We start from the raw sequence: 26316 nt of genomic DNA, 5'->3' as shown, positions 1-26316 counted from the left end.
CTTATATTTCAGATATATTTGAACTGCATATATGTTACATTATATTGAAAGATACGCTCATATATTTTTTAGGGTATATTACAATATGTTTCATTTCCATGAGGGCCAGTACACCGATTTTGTTGAAATCCGTCACACTTCCTCTTCAACGAAATTTGTTGAGAAATTTGCTGCCTTCATTACAAAAGCTGGAGTTCACTTGAAAACGCTTCACTTTAATGCACTGTTCTGATTATCTACAAGTATTTATTTGACAATATTCTACCAAAACAATGCACGCGTTTTGGACATTGTGAGAATACAACTGGATAACTGAGTTGTGGATTAGTCTGAGATTTTTTCATGGACATTTTAATATTATTTACTGCAGTTGCAGACATGGTAATCGAGTTTTCCTTGCATAGCGTATCCAGTCTGATTTTGCAACAGAGAGGGCCGGCAGTGATTTAATGCCCAAGGTAACCGGAGAGAGGCCTCAGTTCTTTGAACACTCCCAAAACAAATGACCCAGAGAGGCAGCCCCCTTGTCCTGGATACTTTAAAGGAAGTTTTAAATGAGAGACAAATGTGCCGGATGTTAAATTCTTACCTCAATTATAGTACGCTTTGCACAAATCTAGGAATTTTATTTTCTGAATAGCTGCGCTCCATTCCTTATTTAAACTTCTAAAAGAAAGACCATTTCCCCCTCACCCCCTGGGATAAATTCCTTAAAATTTGAAGTCAACCTAGAAATACCACCGATACTTTAATCAAAACTAGGCAGCATCGCTTCAGGAATACAACTTGGTGGAAGGGAAGGAAATTTTGGCATATTATCTCTAATTTGCATTTAAAAATGTGTTGCTGTAACAGCATACTGTACTCTATATACTGTACATCATAGCCATTCTAAGGTCACACTGACATAGTCCTCTATGAAGATCTGTAATGGACCGGGTACCGTGACACTTCACTGCACCTCCAGGTGACGTCTAGCACAGGTAAACCCCCTCGACTCATCTAGTTGGGCTACAGACACCTAAAGGCGTGAGGTGAGAGCCACACTTCTGTCAAAAGAAGACAAGCCCAGGAAGGTCAAATGTGGCCATCCACAGCATCATCTCTTCTATTAAGACTCCAGGAGAAGCAGGCAGCTCTTCCTCTTCCATTCAAATGAATGTTTGTATCTTTGGAACGTGGGAGAAAACCAGAAGATCCATGCCAAGTCAATAACTGAGCTCAGATTCCTTAATTATGAGGCCTCAGCACTGACCAGTGTGTTACCACGTCACGTTAAGGAGCACATCTTTAGAATGGGAGGGAAACTTGAGCATCCATGGAGAGGAAATCGGGAGGACATTGAAAAGCAGAACAGATCGTTACCAGAATAAAACTGAATCTGCATCTGTAAGGCAGCAGCACTAACCACTACGCCTCCATGACCGCTTAGATTTTCCAACTGAAAACAATATAAAAAGCTGTAATAACACAAGGAGAAAAGATAAAGCTTGAAAAGACAATGGTGGAGCTGGGAAATTCAAGCTAGAGCCTCCAACCTACAAGGAATAACTGATATATAAGGCAGTATGTATTATAAAGTGTAGTGCCTTTCATATCTGCCTATTATATAGTGCCTTATATATCTGTCTATTAATTATATAATGCCTTTCATATGTGTCTGTCTATTATATAGTGCCTTTCATATCTGTCTGTCTATTGTATAGTGCCTTATACATGTATATCTGTCTATTATATAGTGCCTTTCATATGTGTCTGTCTATTATATAGTGCCTTTCATATCTGTCTATCTATTATATAGTGCCTTTCATATCTGTCTGTCTACTGTATAGTGTCTTATATATCTGTCTATTATATAGTGCCTTTCATATGTGTCTGTCTATTGTATAGTGCCTTATATATCTGTCTATCAATTATATAGTGCCTTTCATATGTGTGTGTCTATTATATAGTGCCTTTCATATGTGTCTGTCTATTGTATAGTGCCTTATATATCTGTCTATCAATTATATAGTGCCTTTCATATCTGTCTATCTATTATATCTGGCCTTGATCCCTGGGGCTGTGAAGCAGCACTGCCAGCTACTGAACCACTGCAGCGACCAGGGTTGCCATTTTGTCTAAAGTTCACATCTTTAAAACTGGAGAGTATAGGGAGGAGAACATACAAACTTTCACCTGGACAATGACTGAGCCAAAGATCAAACTTGGATGCATAAAGTGACAAGGCTTCACAAGTCACTGTGCCTCCATGACAATTTAGAAAGTGATCAGTTAGGTTAAGATTGAACTCATAGCCACAATCTCTCATCACTTGTCTATAATATGATATTACGCAACATGACATAACTCAACAAAAGACAACACAACACCAGATATATAACTCAACATAACAATATGATATGACACAATACAAAACAACATAAAACAAAACAGAGACACATACATAACACCATCATAATATGATATAACACAATGTATTGTGAAATTACACAACACAATATAGTATAATATTACACAACATAATGTGATATAACACAATACAACACAACATAAAACAACAAAACAGCATTAAATAATACTTTATAACATGAAATTACACAACATAACTCAACAAAAAACAACACCACCACAGACGTAACACAACACAACACTTCATAATACGATATTACACAAGATAACATGATATGACATAACATGACACACAACCACATAACTCCACACAGCATACCATCAGCCATTTCAATTGTCCTCCCCGCTTAGCTTGGTTCAGTCACAGGGCAGAAGCCCATCTTGGCAGCACTGGGTGCAGGCGGGCAGTCGGGGAGCAGCTCAGACAGGTGTTTGCTATAGAAAGGCGCTATATACCAGACCTGTGCCTAACCTTTTCATCTTATTTGCCATTTTAATCTGTCTAAAGCACAACTGTGGCGGGATGGGCTGTGTAACCTCATGGCTATCTTTGTGGGTTTGGGATTGACTGCTGGTCTTCTTATTTGCTATGTTATTTGTATTTTTATACTTTATTTCCTAAATCTAAAAAGGCGCTATATAAACAAAGTTGTGAAGCTGTGTGGCTCAGAGGACATGGCTCTGGGCATTAAACCGCAGTTCAGCCCCCACTCAGTGCGATCCTAAAGGAGTCAGTTAACTTAGACTGGGGTGGAGCTGACTGCAGAAAGGCGCTATATAAATAGCAGTTGTTTGTTATCCACATCATTGTTTCGACCTTGTTGCGCTTTAGCGATTTAGGCACCACAAGGCCATCGTGATCTTCCCCTTCTGTCTCCTCTTTGTATTTTAGGTCAGACTTGTCCCTCAGTATCCACACCTGCTTATACACTTCTGGGGTCCCGAGTGCTCAGAGCCTGTCCAAGCAGCATGAGGCACAAGGCAGGGACCCACCACAGATGGGATGCCAGACCAATGCAGGGCACATTTATGATTCAGCCTCAAAAATTCATGTTGACCAGTCATCTGAATGCAGAGAACTGGGGTACCTCGAGTTGAACCCGGGTGCACAATAGCAGTGCCAACCACTGAGTCACCATTTTCCATTCCATTTTGCTCTATTGTTATTTTTTTTTTTTTTTCTTATAAAGTCCAAATTAGTGCAAACTTCAGGGACCCCTTTAACAAAATAAGCTTATTTAAAGAATGTTACATTTTTTATAGGCACGTTAAAAAGCTGATAGATTTTTCTTTTCAATGTTAAAACAATTTCCATATTGTAAATTTCAAAGAGCAAAAACAAGTGAGAGCTAAACCCTTACCTAAAGTGTCAACTCCATGGGACAGTAAGGCCTGCAGTGGCATGACAGCATCTTTGCCAGCTGGTCCAAAAAGCATAAGAATTTGGTGGGGGAAAAAAGTATTTTAGTATTGAATGAAATCATAATAGAGCATTTGATATCAACTGAATACATCAATCTCTCTGTCTCACATCGATCGGTCATACTGGGCAGAATTCAAGTCGTCATCCACCCTTTCAGAAGATGCTGCCATCATTCACCCTCCTAACCAGACATTTTGGAGGGCCAAGGAGAGGAAATGCCAGCCCATCGCAGAGCACGCAGCTCACACAATGAAGGCCGTTAACTGGGCGTGAGGGCATTTGGGCTGTGGAAACAAACTGGCACCAACACCAACATGGGCACCGACACAGGCACTGGGACTGGGAAGAACCTACAGCACCTTCACAAAGTCTTCAGACCCTTCTCACATTTTCTTATCTTGCCGCCTTGTGCTAAAATCGTTTCGGTTCCTTTGTTCCCCACATCACGCAACACTCAGTACCCCAGAATGACACAGAGAACAAAGAATTTTACAATTATTTTGAAAACCTATTAAAAAATATAAAATATTGAAATATCCCATTGACACAAGTATTCTTTCCCTTTGTTTTGGCTCAGGTGATCATCGTTGAGACTTTTTTGGCCAATTTCTTCAAAATGAACCACTGAAATATCCCATTAATCCCAAGTTCTTCAGACCCTTCACTCAATACTTAGTTGTAGCAGCAATTCCAGCGCTGAATCTCCTTGGGTTTGACGCCACAAGCTTCATGCACCTGGATTTGGGTGTTTCCTGCTGTTCTTCTCTGCAGATCCTCTCCAAGTCTGTCAGGTTGGATGGAGACCACCAGTGGAAAGCTCTTTTCAGTTCTCTCCAGAGATGTTCAGTTGGGTTCAGATAAAGGCTCCAGAGATTTCCCAAAGCCACTCATTGGTTGTTCTTTGCATGGAGAACCATCCAGCTGTTCGGAGGTCCAGAGATCTCTGGACCAGGTTTTCATAAAGGACATCTCAGTACTTTGCTTCATTCAACTTTTCCTCAACCCTGACTAGTCTACAGTCACCATCATGCCTTAACATCAGAATGGTGTTAAGCTGGCGATGAACGCTGCCTTGTTTCCTCTAGACATGACCTCTAGAATTGAAGAATCTTATTCCTCATAGTCTTAGAGTGCTTTAGGGACCTTTTGTGGGCTTTTATGGGTTGTCTGGCCATTCTGTCCAAAAGACAAGATCAGTCGAGTGTTGTAGTATCGGTTGTTCTTCTGCAAGTTTCATCCATTTTCACACAGGTTCTCTGGAGCTCAGCTGGAGTGACCATCAGGTTGCTTGGCCACCTCACTTACCAAGGCCCATCTCCCATGATTGCTCAGTTTGGCCAGCTCTAACAAGAGTTGTGGTATTTTCCAAACTTCTCATATTTAAGAAGTATGGAGGCCACTGTGTTTCTGAGAACCTTCAATCCTGTGGTGTTCCCCAGGTCCCTTCTTTGACAGAATCCTGTCCCTAAGTTCTTCCCTCAGTTCCTTTGACCTCATGATTTGCTTTTTCCTCACTTGGTCTGAATACTTGAGTCAATGGGATATATATTATAAAGATGGGTGCACGGGAGGCAGTCAATGGGCTTAACTAAGGGTAAACCTCCAGGCAGGGGGTTGATGAAGTGCACTAACATCTCGTCGCCCTCCTCTGCAGAAGCACAGAAGAGAAGACTGACTACAGCCTCACTCATTTCCACTTCCTTTTTCAGACCACGCCCTCCTGCTGACCTCACTTCCGGTAATGCCTTGTTGGACCCTCCTCTTCCTTACCACAGCCTATAAAAGCAGTTACTTACCCTCTCTAATCAGTTCCATTCAGGACTCCGTCTTTTGAATCTATGGAGCAAAACTTCAGACAATATAAAGGGTGGATCCCCAAACCTTCTTCTTGTCTTTATCTCCTCTTTTACAATATATACACATTTTTTTTCTTTTGTACATTTTCAAAAACTCTTTAAATCCCGTTTTTGCTTTGTTATTCTGGTGTATTGAGTGTTGCTTGATGAGAGAAATTTAAAAGATTTTAGCCCAGGGCCGCAACAGAACAAAACGTGTAACAAGTTAAGTGGTCAGAATATTTCTTAAAGGCACTGTACAAGTCCCACATAGAGCATAAAATGACCAGAAAGACAGATAAAAGAACCAGGATGTCAAAAAACAGAGACGGTCATCAAAATCCAAAACGCTAAACAAACATGGAGGCTGAAAACCATCTCAGTAGGTGAATCTGCCGTATCTAACGAGTCTTTTCTCCTATTTAGCTAAATGCTAACCGAAGATCTTTAGAGTAAGTGAATGTCACACTGCCGTCATAAATAGTGGAAAGTACAAAGATGTAACTCATCATAAGTCACATGACTGGCAACAGGCACAGCAACAATGAATAACATGGCTAATGAATAATATATTGTACAACTCCCAAAATGAAGAGGACCAAAGGAAATAGCAAAAACAAAATGGCGTCACAAAAACACAGAAAATAAGACGTCCTAAATTTCTAATAACCCAAAACTGATCCAAATTCAAATCAAATTGTGAGAAACAAAACTCATGAATTGCATATTATCCTCTTGCCTGCATTCATTTTTCCTTGGGATATTTCAGTATTCCTCCCACATCCCAGGACCCATGCAGGGAATACTAGTGCAATGGGCAATTCCGGAGCGATTAGTCTTTTTTAAAATAACTCTTTTCAGTGAGTTGAACGAATCGATTCAGCAGAGTGCAACAGGAGCTCTGCAGCACACACGCGATGCCATCGGCATCTTGTCGTTTAAAGTGCATGTGCAAGTGCCACCCGTCTAATTCAGGGTTCTCATTAACGTCACTTCCGATTCTTTCGCATTTGAACTGAATTATTACTGCCGAACGAGAACTCTGTCACTGACAGTTCTCTCATTCATCATATAAATACAATACAGTTGTAACACATTTAAATGAGAAACTATTAATTGTTTGCTTCTTACAATTTTTGATAGGAATTGTTCTAAAGAGACATTAAAATAATACTAAACTAATACATTCCTGGCCCTTTGTACATTGAACAAATTAGTCACACAAAATCAAAGCTTATAAAAATATCATTGTAATTAATAATAATAATAATAATTTGCTTTCAACTTTACTTAACACACACATTTTTAGGGTTCATTGACTGCACCGCATGAATAATTCACTGATTCTTTTGAGCTCTATCCAAATCATTACCCGCGAACGAGGTGTATGATTCTCCTACATTTAAATAAAAAACTGAATCATTACCTGAGAATGAGGCACATGAGTCTCATTTAATTAAACTGCATCATTACCCACAAATCAGGCACACAATTTTCGCTCATTTAATTATACTGAATCATTACCCTCAAACAAGGCGCATGATTTCCATTCAATTAACAAGCAATCATTTCCTGCAAACAAGGCACATGATTTGTTAATTTGATTTGTGGACTGAATCATTACCTGCAATCAAGGTGCACAATTCTCCTTCATTTCATTTGCATACCGAGTCATTACCCACAAATGAGTCACACAATTTCAATCATGTAATTCACAAACTGAATCATTATCTGCTTGATTCTCGCCCATTTGATTCATGAACTGAATTATTACACAGAAACGAGTTACACAATTCTCATTCACTTCATTCACAAACTGAATCAGTACCTACAATGGCGATGAAACCATGGCAGATGTGGTTAAGAAGAGGGACCGAGAAATCATTTCCATGCAGACCTGTGTGTGTGCGGACGCTCAGTCACTGAAGTGTGAGAAATGGAGAAGAGCTGGGAGGAGGGATTTGGATTGCTAGGGGAGGACACGCCTCCTGGGCCATGATTGACAGGAGGAAATAAGGAGTTGGAATAATCCAATAGTAACCTGTAGTGGCCGTCACAAGCAAACGAATGGGTAGGTAGGTACAAAGTGGTTATTTATTCATTTACATTTTTGGTCTCTCCAGTTTGCATTAAAAGTTTTTTTCTTGGCCATCACTACAATCTACATGAGGTAAGTAACATATTAAAAACAAATAACATTTTTGGCAACATTTGATCTCAGGGAGGCACAGTGGTGCCAGGGTCAGTTCTTACTGCCTCACAGCTCAGGTCACATATAATCAGTCCAGCATAGATGGCACCCAAGGACACTTCAAAGACCATTGAACTGTTTATAATCCAATCAAAGCTAGTTTAGCTTCTCCTTCCCCTGTGACGTCAATGCATTTTGCAGAGTTTGCTGAAATTCACAAACATTTCTGTTCCGACTTCAATGGGTTTCACTCATCACTGCCGGTCACCTTTGCGGTTTACAGATTCTCAAAAATGCTTTTTAGTTTGTAAATAACAGCAACGACGACATAAACGTGCCCTGTAGTGGGCTGGCGCCCTGCCCAGGGTTTTTTTTCCTGCCTTGTGCCCTGTGTTGGCTGGGATTGGCTCCAGCAGACCCCCGTGACCGTGTGTTAGGATATAGCAGGTTGGATAATGACTGACTGACTGACGACAAACTGTTTTAAAACAGACTGGCAGTATTGGGGCGTATCATAGTGGGGAAGATTGTATTGAGTTTGTCTTTGTTTTGGCCGATTTATGTCGAAATAAACGCAATGACACACCAAAGCAGGAAAGACACGTGGAACACTGAAGTGGAGTTTCGTTAAAAACAAAAGAACGTTAATACTCACCGTTTGTGTCCGGAGTCGGAAAAGGCTGGCCTTTCAGCTTATCCTTCAGGTAAAACAAAGGATATTTATTTATTAATTGATTTATTTTAGCTTTTAATCACAGTTTTTATGAAAATCACTAGAATTGATTTGCTTTTGCTTAACAAATATACCACATACATAGACACTCATTCACAATATGCTTTCATTAACAGCAGTGGATGAAAGGACTTATGTTAAGAATGAATACTGAACTCTGACTTGTGATGTATGGTGAAAATGTTTAATCCAAGGAAGCGTCTTTTCTTAATTTAAACATTTAAAATGCTGGTAAAGACAGGCCAGGATGCACCATCTATTTTAACACTTAAAGGAATACTCCACCCAAAATGACATTTTTTATGTTACTTACCCCTATGTGGTTTGTATGAAGAAATATTTCAGACAAAACTAAATAGACGTGTTTTTTGTCGAGTATTTATTTAAATGTGTCCGTAATATTCCTCCAATCACGACGACTCAAACCTAAAACTGTCACTTTTACTCATAAGGTGTGTAATGGATGGCATGCAGGGACTGGCATCCCGGCCAGGACTGAACAAGGGTCCATACCTGGTTGAGAGGCCAGTATAATGGAAGGACCAATGAAAGCAACGTATTCGGGACATTTTTTCCCCCCAGTACATTAGATGGCAGCTTCCTTGGGTTACAATCCCCATACAGACAGACACAGAACATGTTGGAACCTGCGGTCTTGTGAGGCAGCCCTGTTGGATTCTGTGGGGACCACTAGGGGGAGCTGAAGGAATTAACAATCCCTACTTTGTGGGACTCCTGATTGACCCAGAAGTACTTCCATCAGGCTATGCGTTGGCACCTGAAGTCCTCCTGGGTCCAAGATAAAGAGACTACTGGACCTCATCCAGGGGAGTCGGAGTCGGGAGAGGAGAAGGACAAAGCTCACCTGGAGGAGTGGAAAGAGAGAGAGAGAAAGAAAGAAAGAAAGAGAAGAATTGTGCTGCGATTGGTTTATTCCCTTTTTGAAGCCTTTATATGAGGTATTTGGGGGGAAATAAACCTTTGTTTTTAAACTGGGACTTGAGTCTATGAAGTTGTGCCACATGAATGGTTGGGCATCAAACTAAAAGAAGTGGGAGATCAGGGTATAGTGTGTAGATGGGTGCGGAATTGACTCAGACACAGGAAGCAGAGGGTGATGGTGCGAGAAACCTCATCAGAAATGAGTGATGTTAAGAAGGGTGTCCTGCAGGGGTCAGTGCTGGGGCTGCTTCTATTTTGAATACTGTATATAGAAATGATTTGGATAGGAATATAAATAACGGGACGGTTAAGTTTGCAGATGATACCAAGCTAGGTGGAATGGCAGATAATCAAGAATCTGTTGAATTATCACAGATGGACTTGGGCAGATTTGAGGCGAATGAAATTTAATCTCAGTAAATGTAAAGTATTACACGTAGGAAGTAAAAATGTAAAGCTTAAATACACAATGGGAGGTCTGAAACTTGAAAATACACCTTAGGAGAAGGAGCTAGGAGTCGTAGTGGACTTGACACAACCAACTTCCAGACAGTGTCCAGAAGCTATTAAGAATTCTGACAGAATGTCAGGTTATATAGCGCCCTGATGTGTGCAGGGAGGTTCTGCTGAAGCTTTATAACGCACTGGTGAGGCCTCATCTGGGAGTTCTGGGTGCAGCTTAGGCCTCCAGGTTTAGGTTTGAATACACAATGGGAGGTCTGAAAATTAAAAATACACCTGATGAGAAGGAGCTAGGGGTCGTAGTGGACTTGATACTGTCAAGTGCCAGTGTTCAGAAGCCATTAAGAAGGCTCACATAATGTCAGCTTATATAGCGCCCTGATGCGGAGTACGAGTCCAAGGAGGTCCTGCTTAACCTTTATGATGCACTGGTGAGGCCTCATCTGGAGTTCTGTGTGCAGTTTAGGTCACCAGGCTACAAGAAGGACATTGCACACTAGATAATGTCTCGGGAAGAGTGACTTTTTCCCAGTGCTGCTATGTCCTTTAAGTAGAATGAAGACCAAAACTACACACAGAACTCCAGATGTGGCCTCACCAGGGCATTAAAAAATGATGCTAGAAAGAACCCAAGTGATTTAGGGTGGAAATGTTCAAATATATCAGATCCTCAATTACAGAGGATGGAGAGCTAGATTTACAAATAAACCACAGAATAGAATGGAAAAAGAAGTCAGGAGTGTCATGTGACCAAAGAGTCTGTTCAAGGGTGAAGGGTAAAGTGTCTAAAACAGCGAGTGGGCAGACTGGCATTGTCGTATGGATCGAAAAACCTGGGCAGTTAAAAAGGTGTGTGAAAGGAAACCAGACGCTACAGGAGGCTGAGGTAGATGTGTGGGGCGACAAAACTTGGCAAGATCCGGAAGGAGAGAATCAGAGGTGCAATTAGGAGGAGGTGGAATCTCTAAGAAAATACAGAAAAGAAGGTTGAAGCGGTACAGGCTTATCATAAGAAGAGAGGTAACCAATGTACGGAGAAGAATCCTGGATATGGAGGGAGAAGAAGACAATGAAAGGGAGAGGGGATGGGCTGTGTAATGTGAGGGTCTGAGGAAGAAACGGTTAGGGTACAGCAGAAAGTGAATCAAGTAGGCCGGTCAAGTACTGCGAACCAAAAGTGGGAAAAGCTTTTAGAAGAAGAAGAAGAAGAAGAAGTTATCTAACGTTGGTCACCATAGAGGCCTATTACATCAGACACTTGATCGTCTCTATTCTGCATGAAAACATGAGATCAAACATCTTCCCCAGGGTATCACTACAAAGTGTATGGGGTAAGCAACACATAAAAAATATTTTATTTTTGAGTGGAGTATTCTTTCAAGTGAAAATAATGATTTGGGCAATTTAGAAGATCAATATTGGGTCCTCATGTGGCCATCTCATTCAAGAGTGTAGAAGGACTGTCTGTTCTCCCTTCTCTGCACACCCTCTAGTTCTGCTCTTTATTTTCTGAAGGGACCTACTCACCGTACTCCATATGGATCTCACTTCCCAGCCTTCCTTCCTCCTTCTTTCCCCACATATCCTTCTACCTTTCCACCATATGGTTGACAAAACGGACCACACTTCCCTGGATTGCCTGATAAAGCAGTGTGGCACTATCCCCAAAGAAGAAGGTGTAATTCACACGCCAGAATGTGACGATTCGTGTCATGACACACAACACGGTCAAGAAATTTCATTTAGAAATAAAACGACTCACCTGTTTGACCTTTTCCAGGGAGGCGTAGTATTTCGACCACCAGTCAATAACATTCTCTGCTGATTCATCGGCTATGGTGCGTCTCCTTCTCTTTGTGGATCTTCGACATGTTTTTCTGGAAATCTGTATGACATTTTAAAGTTGTCCTGTTAGTCACCATCCCATCTACTGATCCCATCTTATAGGGAGCCGGACCCCCATCTCATCTGATACAGCTATAAGACAGTAAGGTGGGGCTGGTCAGTCCAAAGGCACCATCACCTGAGGGGCGCCATTTATGAAGGTTAAGGAGCGCATGCTTTGGAAACTGAGTGGGACCTGGGGTTGTAGAAGTATGATGATAATGTCTGTTGTTTGTAAACAAAGGGGTGCCATTTGTTTTTCTGAGGGTGCGCTCATGTGGGACCCCAAGTAGGAGAACTCTGATGATAGTGAGTGTACCATTTATGAAAGTGAAAGAGCACATGCTCCTTAAATTTTAGATATACAGTGCATCTGGAAAGTATTCACAGCACATCACTATTTCCACATTTTGTTATGTTACAGCCTTATTTCAAAATGGATTAAATTCATTTTTTTCCTCAGAATTCTACACACAACACTCCATAATGACAACATGAAAAAGTTTACTTGAGGTTTTTGCAAATTTATTAAAAATAAAAAAACTGAGAAATCACATGTCCATAAGTATTCACAGCCTTTGCTCAATACTTTGTCGATGCACCTTTGTCAGCAATTCCAGCTTCAAGTCTTTTTGAATAGGATGCCACAAGCTTGGCACACCTATCCTTGGCCAGTTTCGCCCATTCCTCTTTGCAGCACCTCTCAAGCTCCATCAGGTTGGATGGGAAGCGTCGGTGCACAGTCATTTTAAGATCTCTCCAGAGATGTTCAATCAGATTCAAGTCTGGGCTCTGGCTGGGCCACTCAAGGACATTCACAGAGTTGTCCTGAAGCCACTCCTTTGATATCTTGGCTGTGTGCTTAGGGTCGTTGTCCTGCTGAAAGATGAACCATCACCCCAGTCTGAGGTCAAGAGCTCTGGAGCAGGTTTTCATCCAGGATGTCTCTGTACATTGCTGCGGTCATCTTTCCCTTTATCCTGACTAGTCTCCCAGTTCCATCCCCACAGCATGATGCTGCCACCACCATGCTTCACTAAAGGGATGGTATTGGCCTGGTGATGAGCGGTGCCTGGTTTCCTCCAAACGTGACGCCTGGCATTCACACCAAAGAGTTCAATCTTTTTCTCATCAGACCAGAGAATTTTGTTTCTCATGGTCTGAGAGTCCTTCAGGTGCCTTTTGGCAAACTCCAGGCGGGCTGCCATGTGCCTTTTACTAAGGAGTGGCTTCCGTCTGGCCACTCTACCATACAGGCCTGATTGGTGGATTGCTGCAGAGATGGTTGTCCTTCTGGAAGGTTCTCCTCTCTCCACCGAGGACCTCTGGAGCTCTGACAAAGTGACCATCAGGTTCTTGGTCACCTCCCTGACTAAGGCCCTTCTCCCCTGATAGCTCAGGTTAGATGGCCGGCCAGCTCTAGGAAGAGTCCTGGTGGTTTCAAACATCTTCCACTTACAGATGATGGAGGCCACTGTGCTGATTGGGACCTTCAAAGCAACAGACATTTTTCTTTAACCTTCCCCAGATTTGTGTCTCGATCTAATCCTGTCTCGGAGGTCTACAGACAACTCCTTTGACTTCATTCTTGGTTTGTGCTCTGACATGAACTGTCAACTGTGGGACCTTCTATAGACAGGTGTGTGCCTTTCCAAATCAGGTCCAATCAACTGAATTGACCACAGGTGGACTCCAATGAAGCTGCAGAAACATCTCAAGGATGATCAGGGGAAACAGGATGGACCTGAGCTCAATTTGGAGCTTCATGGCAAAGGCTGTGAATACTTATGGACATGTGCTTTCTCAGTTTTTTTTATTTTTCATAAATTTGCAAAAACTTCAAGTAAACTTTTTTCATGTTGTCATTATGGGGTGTTGTGTGTAGAATTCTGAGGGAAAAAATGAATTTAATCCATTTTGGAATAAAGCTGTAAGATAACAAAATGTGGAAAAAGTGATGCGCTGGGAATACTTTCTGAATGCACTGTATGTGCAAAGGGGCACCATTTGTGCTATTGAAGGGGCATGTGCCCCGGGCACCATACAGGTTGCCGAAGTCTAATAATACCAACTACCCCATATGGATAACTTATCTGTCAACCCCACCTAGAGCTCCAAATGGGCTTCGACTGGCACTGCAGTGAGAAATGGATCCCATGATTGCTGGCATAATCATAAAAAGCTGTGGGCAATGAGCAGAAGAATGAGGTCGCAAGTACAACGGGCAGAAACGAGGTGTTTTCACGGGGTGGCAGGGGCTGACACTCAATGATAGGATGAGAAGCTCAGCAAACTGGGAAAGTCGCTGCTACTCCTGATCAAGAGGATCCAGATGAGGTGGTCCGAGCATGTTGTAAGGATGCCTGCCACGCAGAACCTTCTAGAACTGCTCCAGGCACCGAGACCCTGCTGCAGACCCAGGACATGCTGGAGGGATTTCATCTCTCGGCTGGCTTGGAAATGAACAGAAATCCTCTTGGGAGAGCTGGAATTTGTAGCTGGGGACAGGAAAGTTTTGGGGAAACCTACTTGGCCTGCTGCCACCATAACCCTCGGTGGGAAAATCGGTTTCAGAAAATGAGATAAAAAAAAAGATCTGAATTAAAATACTGATGGTTCAGTACCTTTGATTTTGGAGCTTCTGTTGAAGGACTGGCTTGAGGCTCTGGATCTATGTTCACGTAAATGTCTGGGGGTGAGGCATCTATCACGTCGACTTCTTCTACAACACTGACTAAAATGAAATGCAACAAAGCAAATAAATTACTCACAATGAATCACTAGCTGAGAAAATCAGCCATTACACATCCCTTTAACGATCAGTCAGCCTGATGTGTAGAGGAAGGTTAAGCCGTACGACACACCAGTGAGGCCTTGTTTGGAGTCCTGTGTACGGTTTTCGTCTCCAAATTATAAAAGACATGCAGTGCCTATAAAAATAATTCACCCTTTTGGAAGCTTTCCATTTTTTTGTTATTCTAGCTGTGCTACTCATCGAAGATGTGCTGAAATCTAAATAATCAACATAGACCTCAGTATTAGCGTTTGAAGTGCAACATGCAATGCATACGTCACTGGTATCAGCCATTTGATATGGGATTTATAAAAGCAGTGTTAATGTATGTAGTGTGCCATCTGTTGGAATGACAAATGCAATGCATATGTCACTGTTATATGCCATTTGATATGGGATTTGTAAAAGCACTCTTAATATTTTTGATGCACCATCTGTTGGAATGAGAAATGCAATGCATTTTATTACAAAAAATGTTCGCGATGTGCCAACTGTCTCTGTTTTATGCCATTTGATATGGGATTCGTGTTAATGTTTGTAGTGCGCCATATGTTGGAATGACAAATGAAATGCATATGTAACTGTTATATGCCATTTGGTATGGGATTCATAAAAGCACTCTTAATATTTTTGATGCACCATCTGTTGGAATGACAAATGTAATGCATTTTATTAATAAAAATGTTTGTGATATGCCAACTGTTGGAATGAAAAATTAATTGTCTCTGTTTTATGCCATTTGTAATGGGATTCATGTTAATGTTTGTAGTGCGTCATATGTTGGAATGAGAAATGCAATGCATTTTATTACTAAAAATGTTTGTGCAGCACCATCTGTTGAAATGACAAATCCAATGCATTTTATTACAAAAAATGTTTGTGATGTGCCAACTGTCTCTGTTTTATGCCATTTGATATGGGATTCATGTTAATGTTTGTAGTGCGCCATATGTTGGAATGACAAAGGAAATGCATATGTAACTGTTATATTCCATTTGGTATGGGATTCATAAAAGCAGTGTTAATGTTTATGATGTGCCTTCTTTTGGAACAACAATTGTATTACTAAAATGTTGTGGTGCACCATCTGTTGGAATGACAAATGTAATGCATATGTCATTGTCATATGCCATTTGTACATTTGCTCTGTAGCTGGTGCCATTTTGGATTTAGGACTGAACAGGAAGACATATCAGCAGCATTACCTGCTTTTTTACCTTGCTTATGCCGTTTTTCCTCCTTTACTTCTGACACTACAGGACGTGTTGGTAACTCAAAGACATACTGCTTCAGGCTGTTGATGACGTGAGTCCCAACCATTGTACTTCGGCCGAAAGCCCTCCAATCAACGACGCTGATACTCAGGGGAGGATGAAGAAGTTCATTCTCTGGTAGCTCCTGTTCCAAATTCAATAAACATGATGTGTCAGCAATAAGGCAAGCATGGAATAAGCATCAACAAAGGGAATGGATGTTGAGTTACTTACCACCTCAAATGAATCAGCAAGAACAGAGAAGTTGGGATTGCTTTTGTAACTCTGGATGACCGAGGATTTGACTCCTTTACCCGCACATTCGATGAAAACTTGAGGCCGATCGACTGACAGCAGCTGAACTTTCTTCATATCACGTAGTCCCCAAAACAGAACCTGATGGCGGGCACAGAGAAAAAAGTGAGGAACTGCATCACCACACTCGGCTTTAATTAACATGAATTTGAAAAACAAAAAAAACAAGATGTGACACTGAACATGCAAATGTCTAAAATACCAGTGTTACATGAGACATCAGAAACGTTTAGGATAAAGTTTGAGTGTTCATGAGACGCCTTTAGTAAAATCTTTAAAAAGGCGATTTAACAGAACGTTTGCTGCAATTCAAGATCCTGGGCACATCCAAACTGTGAAATCTCACTTTGGTCTTTGCTAGCTAATTATTAGAGAGAAGTGAACTCTGCTGAATTTGGTTCATTGGTGAAATTTTCCGCAAATTCCAGTGGGTTGTACCCCTTCTGCCCAAACAAATGTCACTACAGTGTGCTGCTCAACAACAGTGCAGCCCCGCTGCGGAGCGTCCATGTTCATTTAACCTTGGCTTCAACCAGACCAATGGCAGAAAGCTGTTCCGTGTGAGTTCCAATTACCCATAAGCCTTCACAAACAACGTGTTGTATTGCATTAACTTCTACACGTGACGGTGACCGCATAATTTTCAAATTTCCTTTACCTTTTGATTAACCCTTGTACATAATAATATTGAAAATATTAAAATCTGGTACTTGACTTAAATGTTTAAAGTCTAAATATTCCCGAAGGTAATAGAAACTTGTCACCCTCTGGGCTAGTAAAGGATCAAAAATCAAAAATAACCTCATATTCGTAATCACCAACCATGAAATAGTCTGAAACGATACCCCACATGCCTCTGTTTTCATCTTCTGGGAGTGACTTTTGGAGGGGGCTAAGACCACCGGTAAAGAATCAAATATCAAAAATATGATGAGTAACCTCAAAATAGCATTAAACGACCCTGCAAACGTCTGTATTACCGATCTCCAGTTTCTCAAAGTTTAATTAAGATGTAACTTTGACCTTCTCATATGCCATTAACAGGTGAACCCCTTGGCTCGGCTGATGTGGTCTGCACAACGTCAAGTCCTTCTGATTGTTTTTGCACTTATTGGTTTAGTCTATCATAAGGGAGTCATTTCCTGCTAAATATATCAGAGCCGGCCCTTGACAATTTCGGGCCCGAAGCAAACTGATACAGTTTGATACTGACCCCTGCAGCTAGGGGGTCCGGGGCAGCACTCCGGCTGCCAAGCGATTTCCTGCATTCTGAGCTGCAGAAATGCGTTTTCCCGGCATCTACAACCATCACTTTTTGACGATTTCCGTTTGACACTGACAACCATAACACACTGACAGGAGCCAACTTTGCAGACTGTCGTACAAGGCCCTGAGTGAAGGGTATGAGTGATGGAGGTCGGAGTGGGCCCGCATAAATGTCTTGCGGTATCTTCAACTAATGGAAGTTCAGTCCTGGTGCTAGTAATGCTGCTGCTGCTAGAGCTAACCGTTTTCGTTAGGAAGCGTTGTAAAGCTCCTTTTTCGGTAGCGAAGAATTCATCTTTCGCTGCTTTTTCTTTACGTTTTTTGAGCACCTGATTTATATTTCTTTGGCGGTGGAACTGAAGACATTTGGAATACAATCATTTCAAACTGTGGAAATTCGGCAAGGCCTAACTACTATCTACAAGACGTTCTTTCTAACAAAATGGAAATACAGGGTGGGCCATTTATATGGATACACCTTAATAAAATGGGAATGGTTGGTGATATTAACTTCCTGTTTGTGGCTCATTAGTATATGTGAGGGGGGAATCTTTTCAAGATAAAACCAAGCACACCATTGTTTTCTTGTGAAATTCCCAATAAGTTTGATGTGTCAAATGACCCTCTTCCTATTGGAAAAAACAAATGTTGGATCCAAAATGGCCGACTTCAAAATGGCCACCATTGTCAACACCCATCTTGAAAAGTTTCCCCCCTCACATATACTAATGAGCCACAAACAGGAAGTTAATATCACCAACCATTCCCATTTTATTAAGGTGTATCCATATAAATGGCCCACCCTGTATATTGAAGTGATGGCTTTACGAAGAGAAGGGCCCCCTTTATGCTCTGTCGAGAATGCAGTGCGGCCGAGCGGCCCTGACTGAAGCGTAAGTGGCCGCCTACTGAAGACAGAGGCATAGATGAGCCGTGGAGGCGGCAACAGGCGCGCGGGCCTCAGTGAAGCGTAATGAAGGTTGGAGTGCCGAGTGGAGATGTCCACGTGGAGTAATTAGGTGATGGAATATGTTGCCCGTGAATTATATATATAAAAAAATTAGTAATAGAGGTTGGAGTGAAGGAGTCTGTTGCTCCATTGGGCCCTCCGCAGCAGCGTCGCATCACAGGAAAAAAAAAAAAAACCTTGGGCGCAGTGGGCCCCCTCCAGGTGTTGCTTCGTTGGCTTCGCCCTAAGGCCGGCTCTGAATATATGGTTCGGGAAAAGCCAAAAAATTAGTTGGTTTTTTTTTGGGAGGTCTAGAGGAACGACATCATTTATTTCTATAGCACATTTTCATACAAATGAAGTGCTTTACATAATGAAGAGAAAAAAGACAAAATAAATAAGAAAATAGAATTAGGTAACACTAATTAACGTAGAATAAAAGTAAGGTCCGATGGCCAGGGAGGACAGAAAAAACTCCAGACGGCTGGAGAAAAAAAAAAAAAAAATCTGCAGGGGGTCCAGGCCATGAGACCACCCAGCCCCCTCTGGGCATTCAAAAGTAGTGGGTGGTGTCTTACACAACCAGACATCAAGACGGGTCCAAGGGTACATTATAAGTACATCACATCTCACATCGTGGAGTCAGGAGATGCTAGACAACAGAAAACCAAAAAACCTGAAGTGATCTCAAAGCATTTTCTAAGCAATTCTTATAAACACAATAAACAAAAGAAACACAACAATGGCAAGGCAAGGAAAAAGGCAAAAAAAAAAAAAAAAAAAACGGGCAAGAAAAGGTTCCCCTGAAAAGACAACCCAAGGCCCTCAAGTCCAATCTGCTCTACAAAAATCAGAAACGAAAGACGAAGCAAAATCTGCTTCAACCAGGAAAAATCCCAAAAAGTGCTCACAATACACGTTTAAAATAACAAACCTCAATGACACACTGAGGGTCCCCAGCCTAAACATAAAGACTGAGGGGTCCGTCGCCTCCATGATCATAACGTACCTCAATTCTGTATTTGCTCAGCACTGGCCGGATGTTAGCAGGCACCGGATACACTTGTCCATCCGGCTGATCAATGGGAGGAATGGCCTCAGCCTCAGACTCGGAGTCAGGAATCTGTAAAGCATTGCCAGACAAAAAGTGTCTTCAAACCATCAACAGAAATTAAAACAAAAGGCTTTCTTTTATTAAATATGAAGTAAGGACATCCATTCTATGAAGGTCTATGAAAGAAAACCCAAAACACAAGTCAGGACCGGCCGTCTCCACAGCTCCACATAAAGTCCAAATCAGCAGAAGCTCTCTGACTGGCAGCCATCATTTCTGCAGTGTGGTAAATCGGTGCCTACAATCACAGCTACAATTGTTATCTAAACATCACACACTTCAAAGCCAATATGTTACACTGCTAAAAAAAAAATACCCACCTGCAGTAATTCAAATGCTGCCAGCAGCTCCCCTCCAGGGGTGCTTCCACAGAAAATGGGGTAATACTGCAGCTGAGGGGACGTGTAGGGGTCCTCTGCCAGCTTCACGACAGGAACAGCCACCGTAGAGCCAAGGTACTCCGCCTTACCCTGCAACACAAAACAATGTCATTTTGGGCTTTATTTTTAACACAGCTGAAACACCCAGCGTTGCCCAGGAGGAAAATAAAGTTTTTTTTTATATTGTTTGAGAAAAATATAATAAAAAAAAAACACAACTTTAAAAATAAAAATAAATGAACAAACAATGAAGACCCACTAATGTGCTTGTCTTGCGGTCTTGTATGCAGTTGACGCTGGGAACCAGCCAACTCCATTTAATTTCAAAAGCAACAGGAGCGTGCGGTGGCACTCAGACATAAGGACTGCTGGCAGTCACCTCCAGTTCGCCCTCTGGTGGTCGTTCAGAGTGCCAACTGGATGATAACGTGCATACAAGACCGCAAGATCACCCCCCAGCCTACCCAGAAGGGGGTGGTTTAGGGTTGATTCCACCCTCCAGTATTTTTAGTCGACCAATGAGAAACATGCGTACCAAGTGTCATGAAAATCGCTCCAGCCATTCAGAAGTGATGCAGGGACATACATACATACACATTGACTTTTATATATAAGATTTAAACAAGAATTGATAAAGTTAGTTTTGCTTACCATCTTGTTCTCTTAGGTCACATGACCGTGACTGACAGGGTCATTAATATCATGATCAGGGTTGAATTTTGGGGTCTTATAGCCTTTTCCTATAGTGGAAGCCATTTTGTGTACTGTTGTTAGGGTTGCATCCTGTGTTTCTAGGGGCGTGGTCTTGGGGTCGTGACCTTGACTTCTTCATCAGCGTTTGCACTGAGCTTTATATGATCTGCAGTTAAATCCTTCTCAATCTCCTTTGTATTCTTTTTGTGGCAATGTTGCATGTCTCGCCTGAAATTCGACTGCAACTTTTGCCTCTCGTCTGGGATTTGGTTTATTTTATTTTTGTTTGTTTTGCCCTTTTTGCACCCGGTTAAACTCAAGAAATGAGTTATCTGTTCTCCTGCCAAGTCAGGTCAGCAATGGGATTTTCTTAATCAATTTTGCTCATTTACCACTCATCATGTAGCCCCAGAATTTGAATCTATATTTGAATTTTGGATTCAGGTCTTAGTTTTGATCTTCTTTAAAACTGTCACTGTTTTGGCCTTTATTTTGTTGGCCCGTCATTAGGTTTGTATCCCATGTTGCGTACCCTCAAAAGTTGTGATGCACTGGGATATAAAGGTCATCGCAGGCTCACTTCTTTGTCCGAGTTTGCGGATTCTTAAACCCTTTTTTCTTGGATTTTACTAGTTGTTACTTGTTTATGATCTTTTTGGTACTGACCTGTAGTTTCTGACTTTGATTTTGTTTTTTGTAGACAATAGTAAAACATATTTAATTTATATACAGTGGAACCTCGGTTCATGACCATAATTCGTTCCAAAACTTTGGTCGTAAACCTATTTGGTCATGAACCGAAGCAATTTCCCCCCATAGGATTGTATGTAAATACAATTAATCCGTTCCAGACTGTATGAACTGTATGTAAATATATATTTTTTTTAGTTTTTAAGCACAAATATAGTTAATAATACCATAGAATGTACAACGTAATAGTAAACTAAATGTAAAAATATTGAATAACACTGAGAAAACCTTGAACAACAGAGAAAATTAACACTGCAATAGTTTACGCTATAGTGCTAGGAACTGCTCGCTAAAAACACCTTTTTTAATGAGTTTTAAGCACAGGGGAAAAAAATGAACATTTGAAAAATCCGTAATTTAATAAACCACCAAGAAAAGTAACATTGACACAATGCATGCTACGAACCAATCGCTGTAAACAGAAGTGAAAACAAAAACCAGCCTTTTCTACCTTATGTGTCCAGTCCTCCCTCCCTCTCTCTCTCTCTCTCCTCGCTCGCTCGCTCGGTCTCTCTCTCTTTCGTGTGTGCGTGTGTCTCTCTCGCGAGCCTGGAGCGCCTGTGTGTTTGTGTGGCTCTGTCTCACGCGTGTGTGTGTGTGTGTGTGAGTGTGTGTGTGTGTGCGCGTGCCTCTGTTTCACGTGCGCGTGTGTGTGTTTGTGTGGCTCTGTCTCACGCGTGCGTGTGTGTGCGTGCGTGTATATGTGTGTGTCGCACTCTCTCTCTCTCTCTCTCTCTCTTGCTCGCTTGCTTGCTGCACAGGGAGAGACTGAACATGTACAAACCTAAAGGGAAACTGGCTTGTTCGTATACAGAGTGTGTGGTCGTGAACCGAGGCAAAAGTTTGGCAAACTTTTTGGTCGTAACCAAGTTGTATGTGTACCGAGACATTCGTGAACCAAGGTTCCACTGTAGTGCCTTTCCCATGCTCAAGGCACTTCAGAGAGTCTCAGAATGAACAGCAGGGTCCGTAACATTGGACACAAATAATATCCACATAGAACACTAAAAACAGATAAATACAGGATATACAAAGCATTAAATAGAATAAAAGACAATAAACGAGAGTACAAAACTAAATTCAATACTAGAAGAAAAACCTGAACAAATACGGAGGAAAGGTGCTGAAAGTAGATAGATAGATACTTTATTAATCCCAAGGGGAAATTCACATAATCCAGCAGCAGTATACTGATACAAAAAAACAATATTAAATTAAATAGTAATAAAAATGAAAAAAATTAAAATAAAATTAATGTTAGCATTTACTCCTCCGGGTGGAATTGAAGAGTCGCATAGTGAGGGGGAGGAACGATCTCCTTAGTCTGTCACTGAAGCTACTCCTCTGTCTGGAGATGACACTGTTCAGTGGAAATAGTAATAGAAAAGTACATGTAGGGCAAGAGATATCAGTCAGTCAGTCATTATCCAACCCGCTACATCCTAACTACAGGGTCATGGGGGCCTGCTGGAGCCAATCCCAGCCAACACACAGTGCAAGGCAGGAAACAAACCCTGGGCAGGGCACCAGCCCACCGAAGAAGAGATATCACATATTTTAAAATGTATTCTATTACCTGTTTTTTTGACAGGTAACATGACTAGTTAAATATAACATAAATAAAATAGTGAATGTATGCATTTTTTTTATTTTAGTCTAATTTTGTAAGTCATGAGTGATGAAGATGAAGATGAGCGAGTGCCATTTTAATTTAAAGAGCTTAAAAGTCTGCACCAGTTCAGTTAGAATTTAACTGCACTGTGTACACGTGCTCCAAAATATATCTGTGACCTCCTTCACCCCTACGTGGCTCCAAGAACACTGAGGTCATCTGGACAACTTCTCCTTGCAGCGCCAACATCTTGGCCGAAGTCTAGAGGAGACAGAGCTTTCTCAGTTGTTGCTCCACGGCTTTGGAATGACTTGCCTTTGCACATCAGGTCTTCATCCTCTGTCGAGGTTTTTAAAAGTCGCCACACCTTGATCTCTCGGTTTCTGCCCTTTTGTTTATCATTTTTTAATTTTAACTTCACCTTTTGTCTTGGTCACACTTTATTTTGGTAGATCTTCTATTATAACACATCTGACAGTTTAAATAGGGCCCACAGAGGACAACCAATGTTACTTTACGCTCTCTTAGTAGACAGTCATCTTTATTTCAAGCATACCTAGCTTTTTGAATTTCCCCATGGGATTAGTAATGTTTAATCTAATGTTTAAGGTTTCCTCCGTGGTTCACGACTCTTGACGTATTTTTTGCCCCGCCCTTTGACTCTCATTTTCTGGGTTTTGTTTCGACTTCTCGGATTCTGACTTTTGCCAGTCTTCGATGACGTCTTACTCAGCGTCTTTTATCTTCCAGTTACGTTGACACAAATGGAAAGACAGTAAATATGTTGAAAGAGAAAGATATAGTTAAAGACCAAAGACCCAAACTTTCTTACAACAACCCATAAAACAAAACCCAAATATGATGCTCCAAAAAAGCTGTATGCCTGAGAGAAAGGAAAGAACAAATGGGAGTGGAGTCTTTTAGGAAGTTATCCGTAAACTCGGATATCAAATGGCCGCCAGTGTCGACCTCTAAACCTGCTAGTAATTAGTGACAGGTCGTGAACTCTAAGGCCACACCTCCTAACCACCGGGAAGCCAAGTCTTGACCAGAATGACACAAAATATTTTTAGCAACGTTAAAAAGCCACCAAAAATTTGGAATCCTCATAGTTCAAATTAAGAAGAAAACAACACCAGTTCTTTCGCTCTCCCAATAATTCTCAGCTACCTGGATACTGAAATGACAAGATAAGAAGCAATGCTGCCATGTTTATAGTGTCAGTTCCAGAGGCACAATGACAATGTGGTCTAACTAAAACTAACTTTATCAATTCTCGCTTAAATTAAAAGTAAACAATGGGAATTGAATCCTAGTGCATTCGTTTTTTGAACAACAGTGCCATCTGCTGGGAGATGGGGGCAGAGCCTCATTTGTACTTTGAAATTCAGAAGTTCATGGAGGTCTTTGATTCCCACTCAGGGTGATTCTACAGATACACTAAAACACCCAAAATCTTCTTTACAACTGCATTTCAAATAGTTTTTATCGGACAACATCCATTATTTTCTAACAAACGGAGTGGCCGGCCCATTAATGGACATTCCCAGAGTTGTCTCCAAGCCACTTCTGCTTTGTCCTGTTGAAGGGTGAGCCACTTGGGCCCAGTCTGAGATCCAGAGGCCTCGGAAGCAGGTTTTTATTTAGGGATGTCTCTGTGCCTTGCTCCATTCAAGTTTTCCGTATCCCTGGCTAGACCCCGCTGCAGAAAAACAACCCCAACAGTATTCTGCCACCACCAGGCACTACACAGACGATTATCCTGGTTTCCTCCAGATGTGACACTTGGAAGGCCAGATCTTGGTTTCATCAGACCAGAGAATCTGGTTTCTCATTGTCTGGGAGTCTTTTAGGTGTCTCTTTGCAGACTCCAGGTGGGCTCACATGTATTGTCTGGTCACTCTATCATAAAGCCCAGCTTAGCCTCCTGACTACCAGTAGTTCAAATTTGTCCTCTCTGGAGGACATATGTAAACCTGAATATCTCCAACCCACTGCATACTACTGAATTAACTCCTTTTGCCATCTACTGAGGACATTTAGGGCTTTTCAATGATGCCAAATGTGAAGGGGTGGGGCTTTGGTACCTTTCTCTTTTTCATTAAAGAAAATGGCGTCCATCACTGCAGGCACATTTTATGGGAAGAGGAAAAGTAAGTGCATTGTACTTTTTATTGAGCAAATTCTGGCTTGAAATGTTGGTGGCATATTTAATGTAAGTCTTTTAACAACACATTTAAACATTGTCTGAATAATTTTAACTGTATTTTAGTGTAGTATTTAAGTGTTAAAAAAATGTCCTCTGTAGTGGACATTTGTAGTTATTTCCTCCACTTTGTTCTGAATCCATGACCAGAAATCGGTTTTACAAGCTGAGAAATTCCATTAAGATCGTCAACGACCTTGATGTTCCAGACGATGAAAAAAGAAGTGATCTCTTGTGGAGAATCAGGCCCCTCTTGACCAAAGTAAGGCAAGGATGTCTAAATCTGCCTAGAACAGGAAAATTGTGCATTGATGAGCAAATGGTTCCATTTACTGGTCGCTGCCCAGTGCGCCAGTATGTACCGGGCAAACCATACCCAACTGGACTGAAGGTGTTTGTCTTGGCTGCACCAAATGGTCTGGTCTTGGATTTTGTAGTCTACCAAGGCAAGACTACTTTCAGAGATACAGGAGGAAAAGGCATTGGAGAACAAGCTGTTCTTCATTTGGCAGAGTCTGTTCCCCAAGGAACCCACCTGTTCTTTGACAGGTTCTTTACAAGGTCAACCTCCTCGACACCCTGATGACAAAAGGGCTGACAGGAACTGGAACCCTCATGAATAACAGGGTTCCAAAGGAGTGCAAGATCATAGGGGATAAGCCCTTCAAAAGAAAGGAAGAGGGACATCAGAGATGGTAGTTAGACGAAACCCTCCTGAACTTGCTGTCATAAAGTGGTTGGACAACAAGCCAGTTGTCATGGCATCCTCTGCCTATGGCATTGAACCTCAGGACACACGCAGAAGATGGTCCAAGAAAGACAAAAGGTTTGTCCAGGTGTCAAGGCCACTGGCAATTGCTGAGTACAACACCAACATGGGTGGTGTGGACTTGGTTGACCGAATGTTGAGTTTCTACAGGATGGCCTCTCGCACTCGGAAATGGACAGTGCGTGCAGTATTCCACTTTTTTGACTTGGCAATCACCAACTCGTGGCTTCAGTATAAGAGTGACTGCCAATTTCTGGGGAAGAAACCACTGAAGTTCCTTGACTTCAAACTGCTCCTTGGTGAGGAGTTGATTACCCGGGCTCAAGCAGGAAT

The 26316-nt window shown here is 41.6% G+C and overlaps 1 protein-coding gene across 3 annotated transcripts in view; it reads right to left on the bottom strand.

The window, feature by feature from the left end:
- Positions 1-26316, bottom strand: part of fer1l6 (fer-1 like family member 6) — a 103985-nt gene that overhangs the window by 26007 nt on the left and 51662 nt on the right. Inside the window, exons 22-29 of one of the 3 annotated variants that reach the window (XM_039738573.1) lie at positions 19894-20043; positions 19469-19582; positions 16164-16325; positions 15882-16074; positions 14507-14616; positions 11761-11883; positions 8517-8559; positions 3774-3833 (exon numbers count right to left, since the gene is read on the bottom strand). In XM_039738573.1, the coding sequence (XP_039594507.1) occupies positions 3774-3833; positions 8517-8559; positions 11761-11883; positions 14507-14616; positions 15882-16074; positions 16164-16325; positions 19469-19582; positions 19894-20043 (955 nt within the window). The remainder of the gene's footprint in view (positions 1-3773; positions 3834-8516; positions 8560-11760; positions 11884-14506; positions 14617-15881; positions 16075-16163; positions 16326-19468; positions 19583-19893; positions 20044-26316) is intronic. The other 2 variants (XM_039738574.1, XM_039738575.1) reach the window with 2 other exon arrangements.

This window comes from Polypterus senegalus, chromosome 16, assembly GCF_016835505.1.
Source record: "Polypterus senegalus isolate Bchr_013 chromosome 16, ASM1683550v1, whole genome shotgun sequence".
NCBI classification, from domain to species: domain Eukaryota; kingdom Metazoa; phylum Chordata; class Cladistia; order Polypteriformes; family Polypteridae; genus Polypterus; species Polypterus senegalus.
The sequence above is the reverse complement of the archived record's forward strand: the minus strand, read 5'-3'. Positions and strand labels throughout refer to the sequence as shown.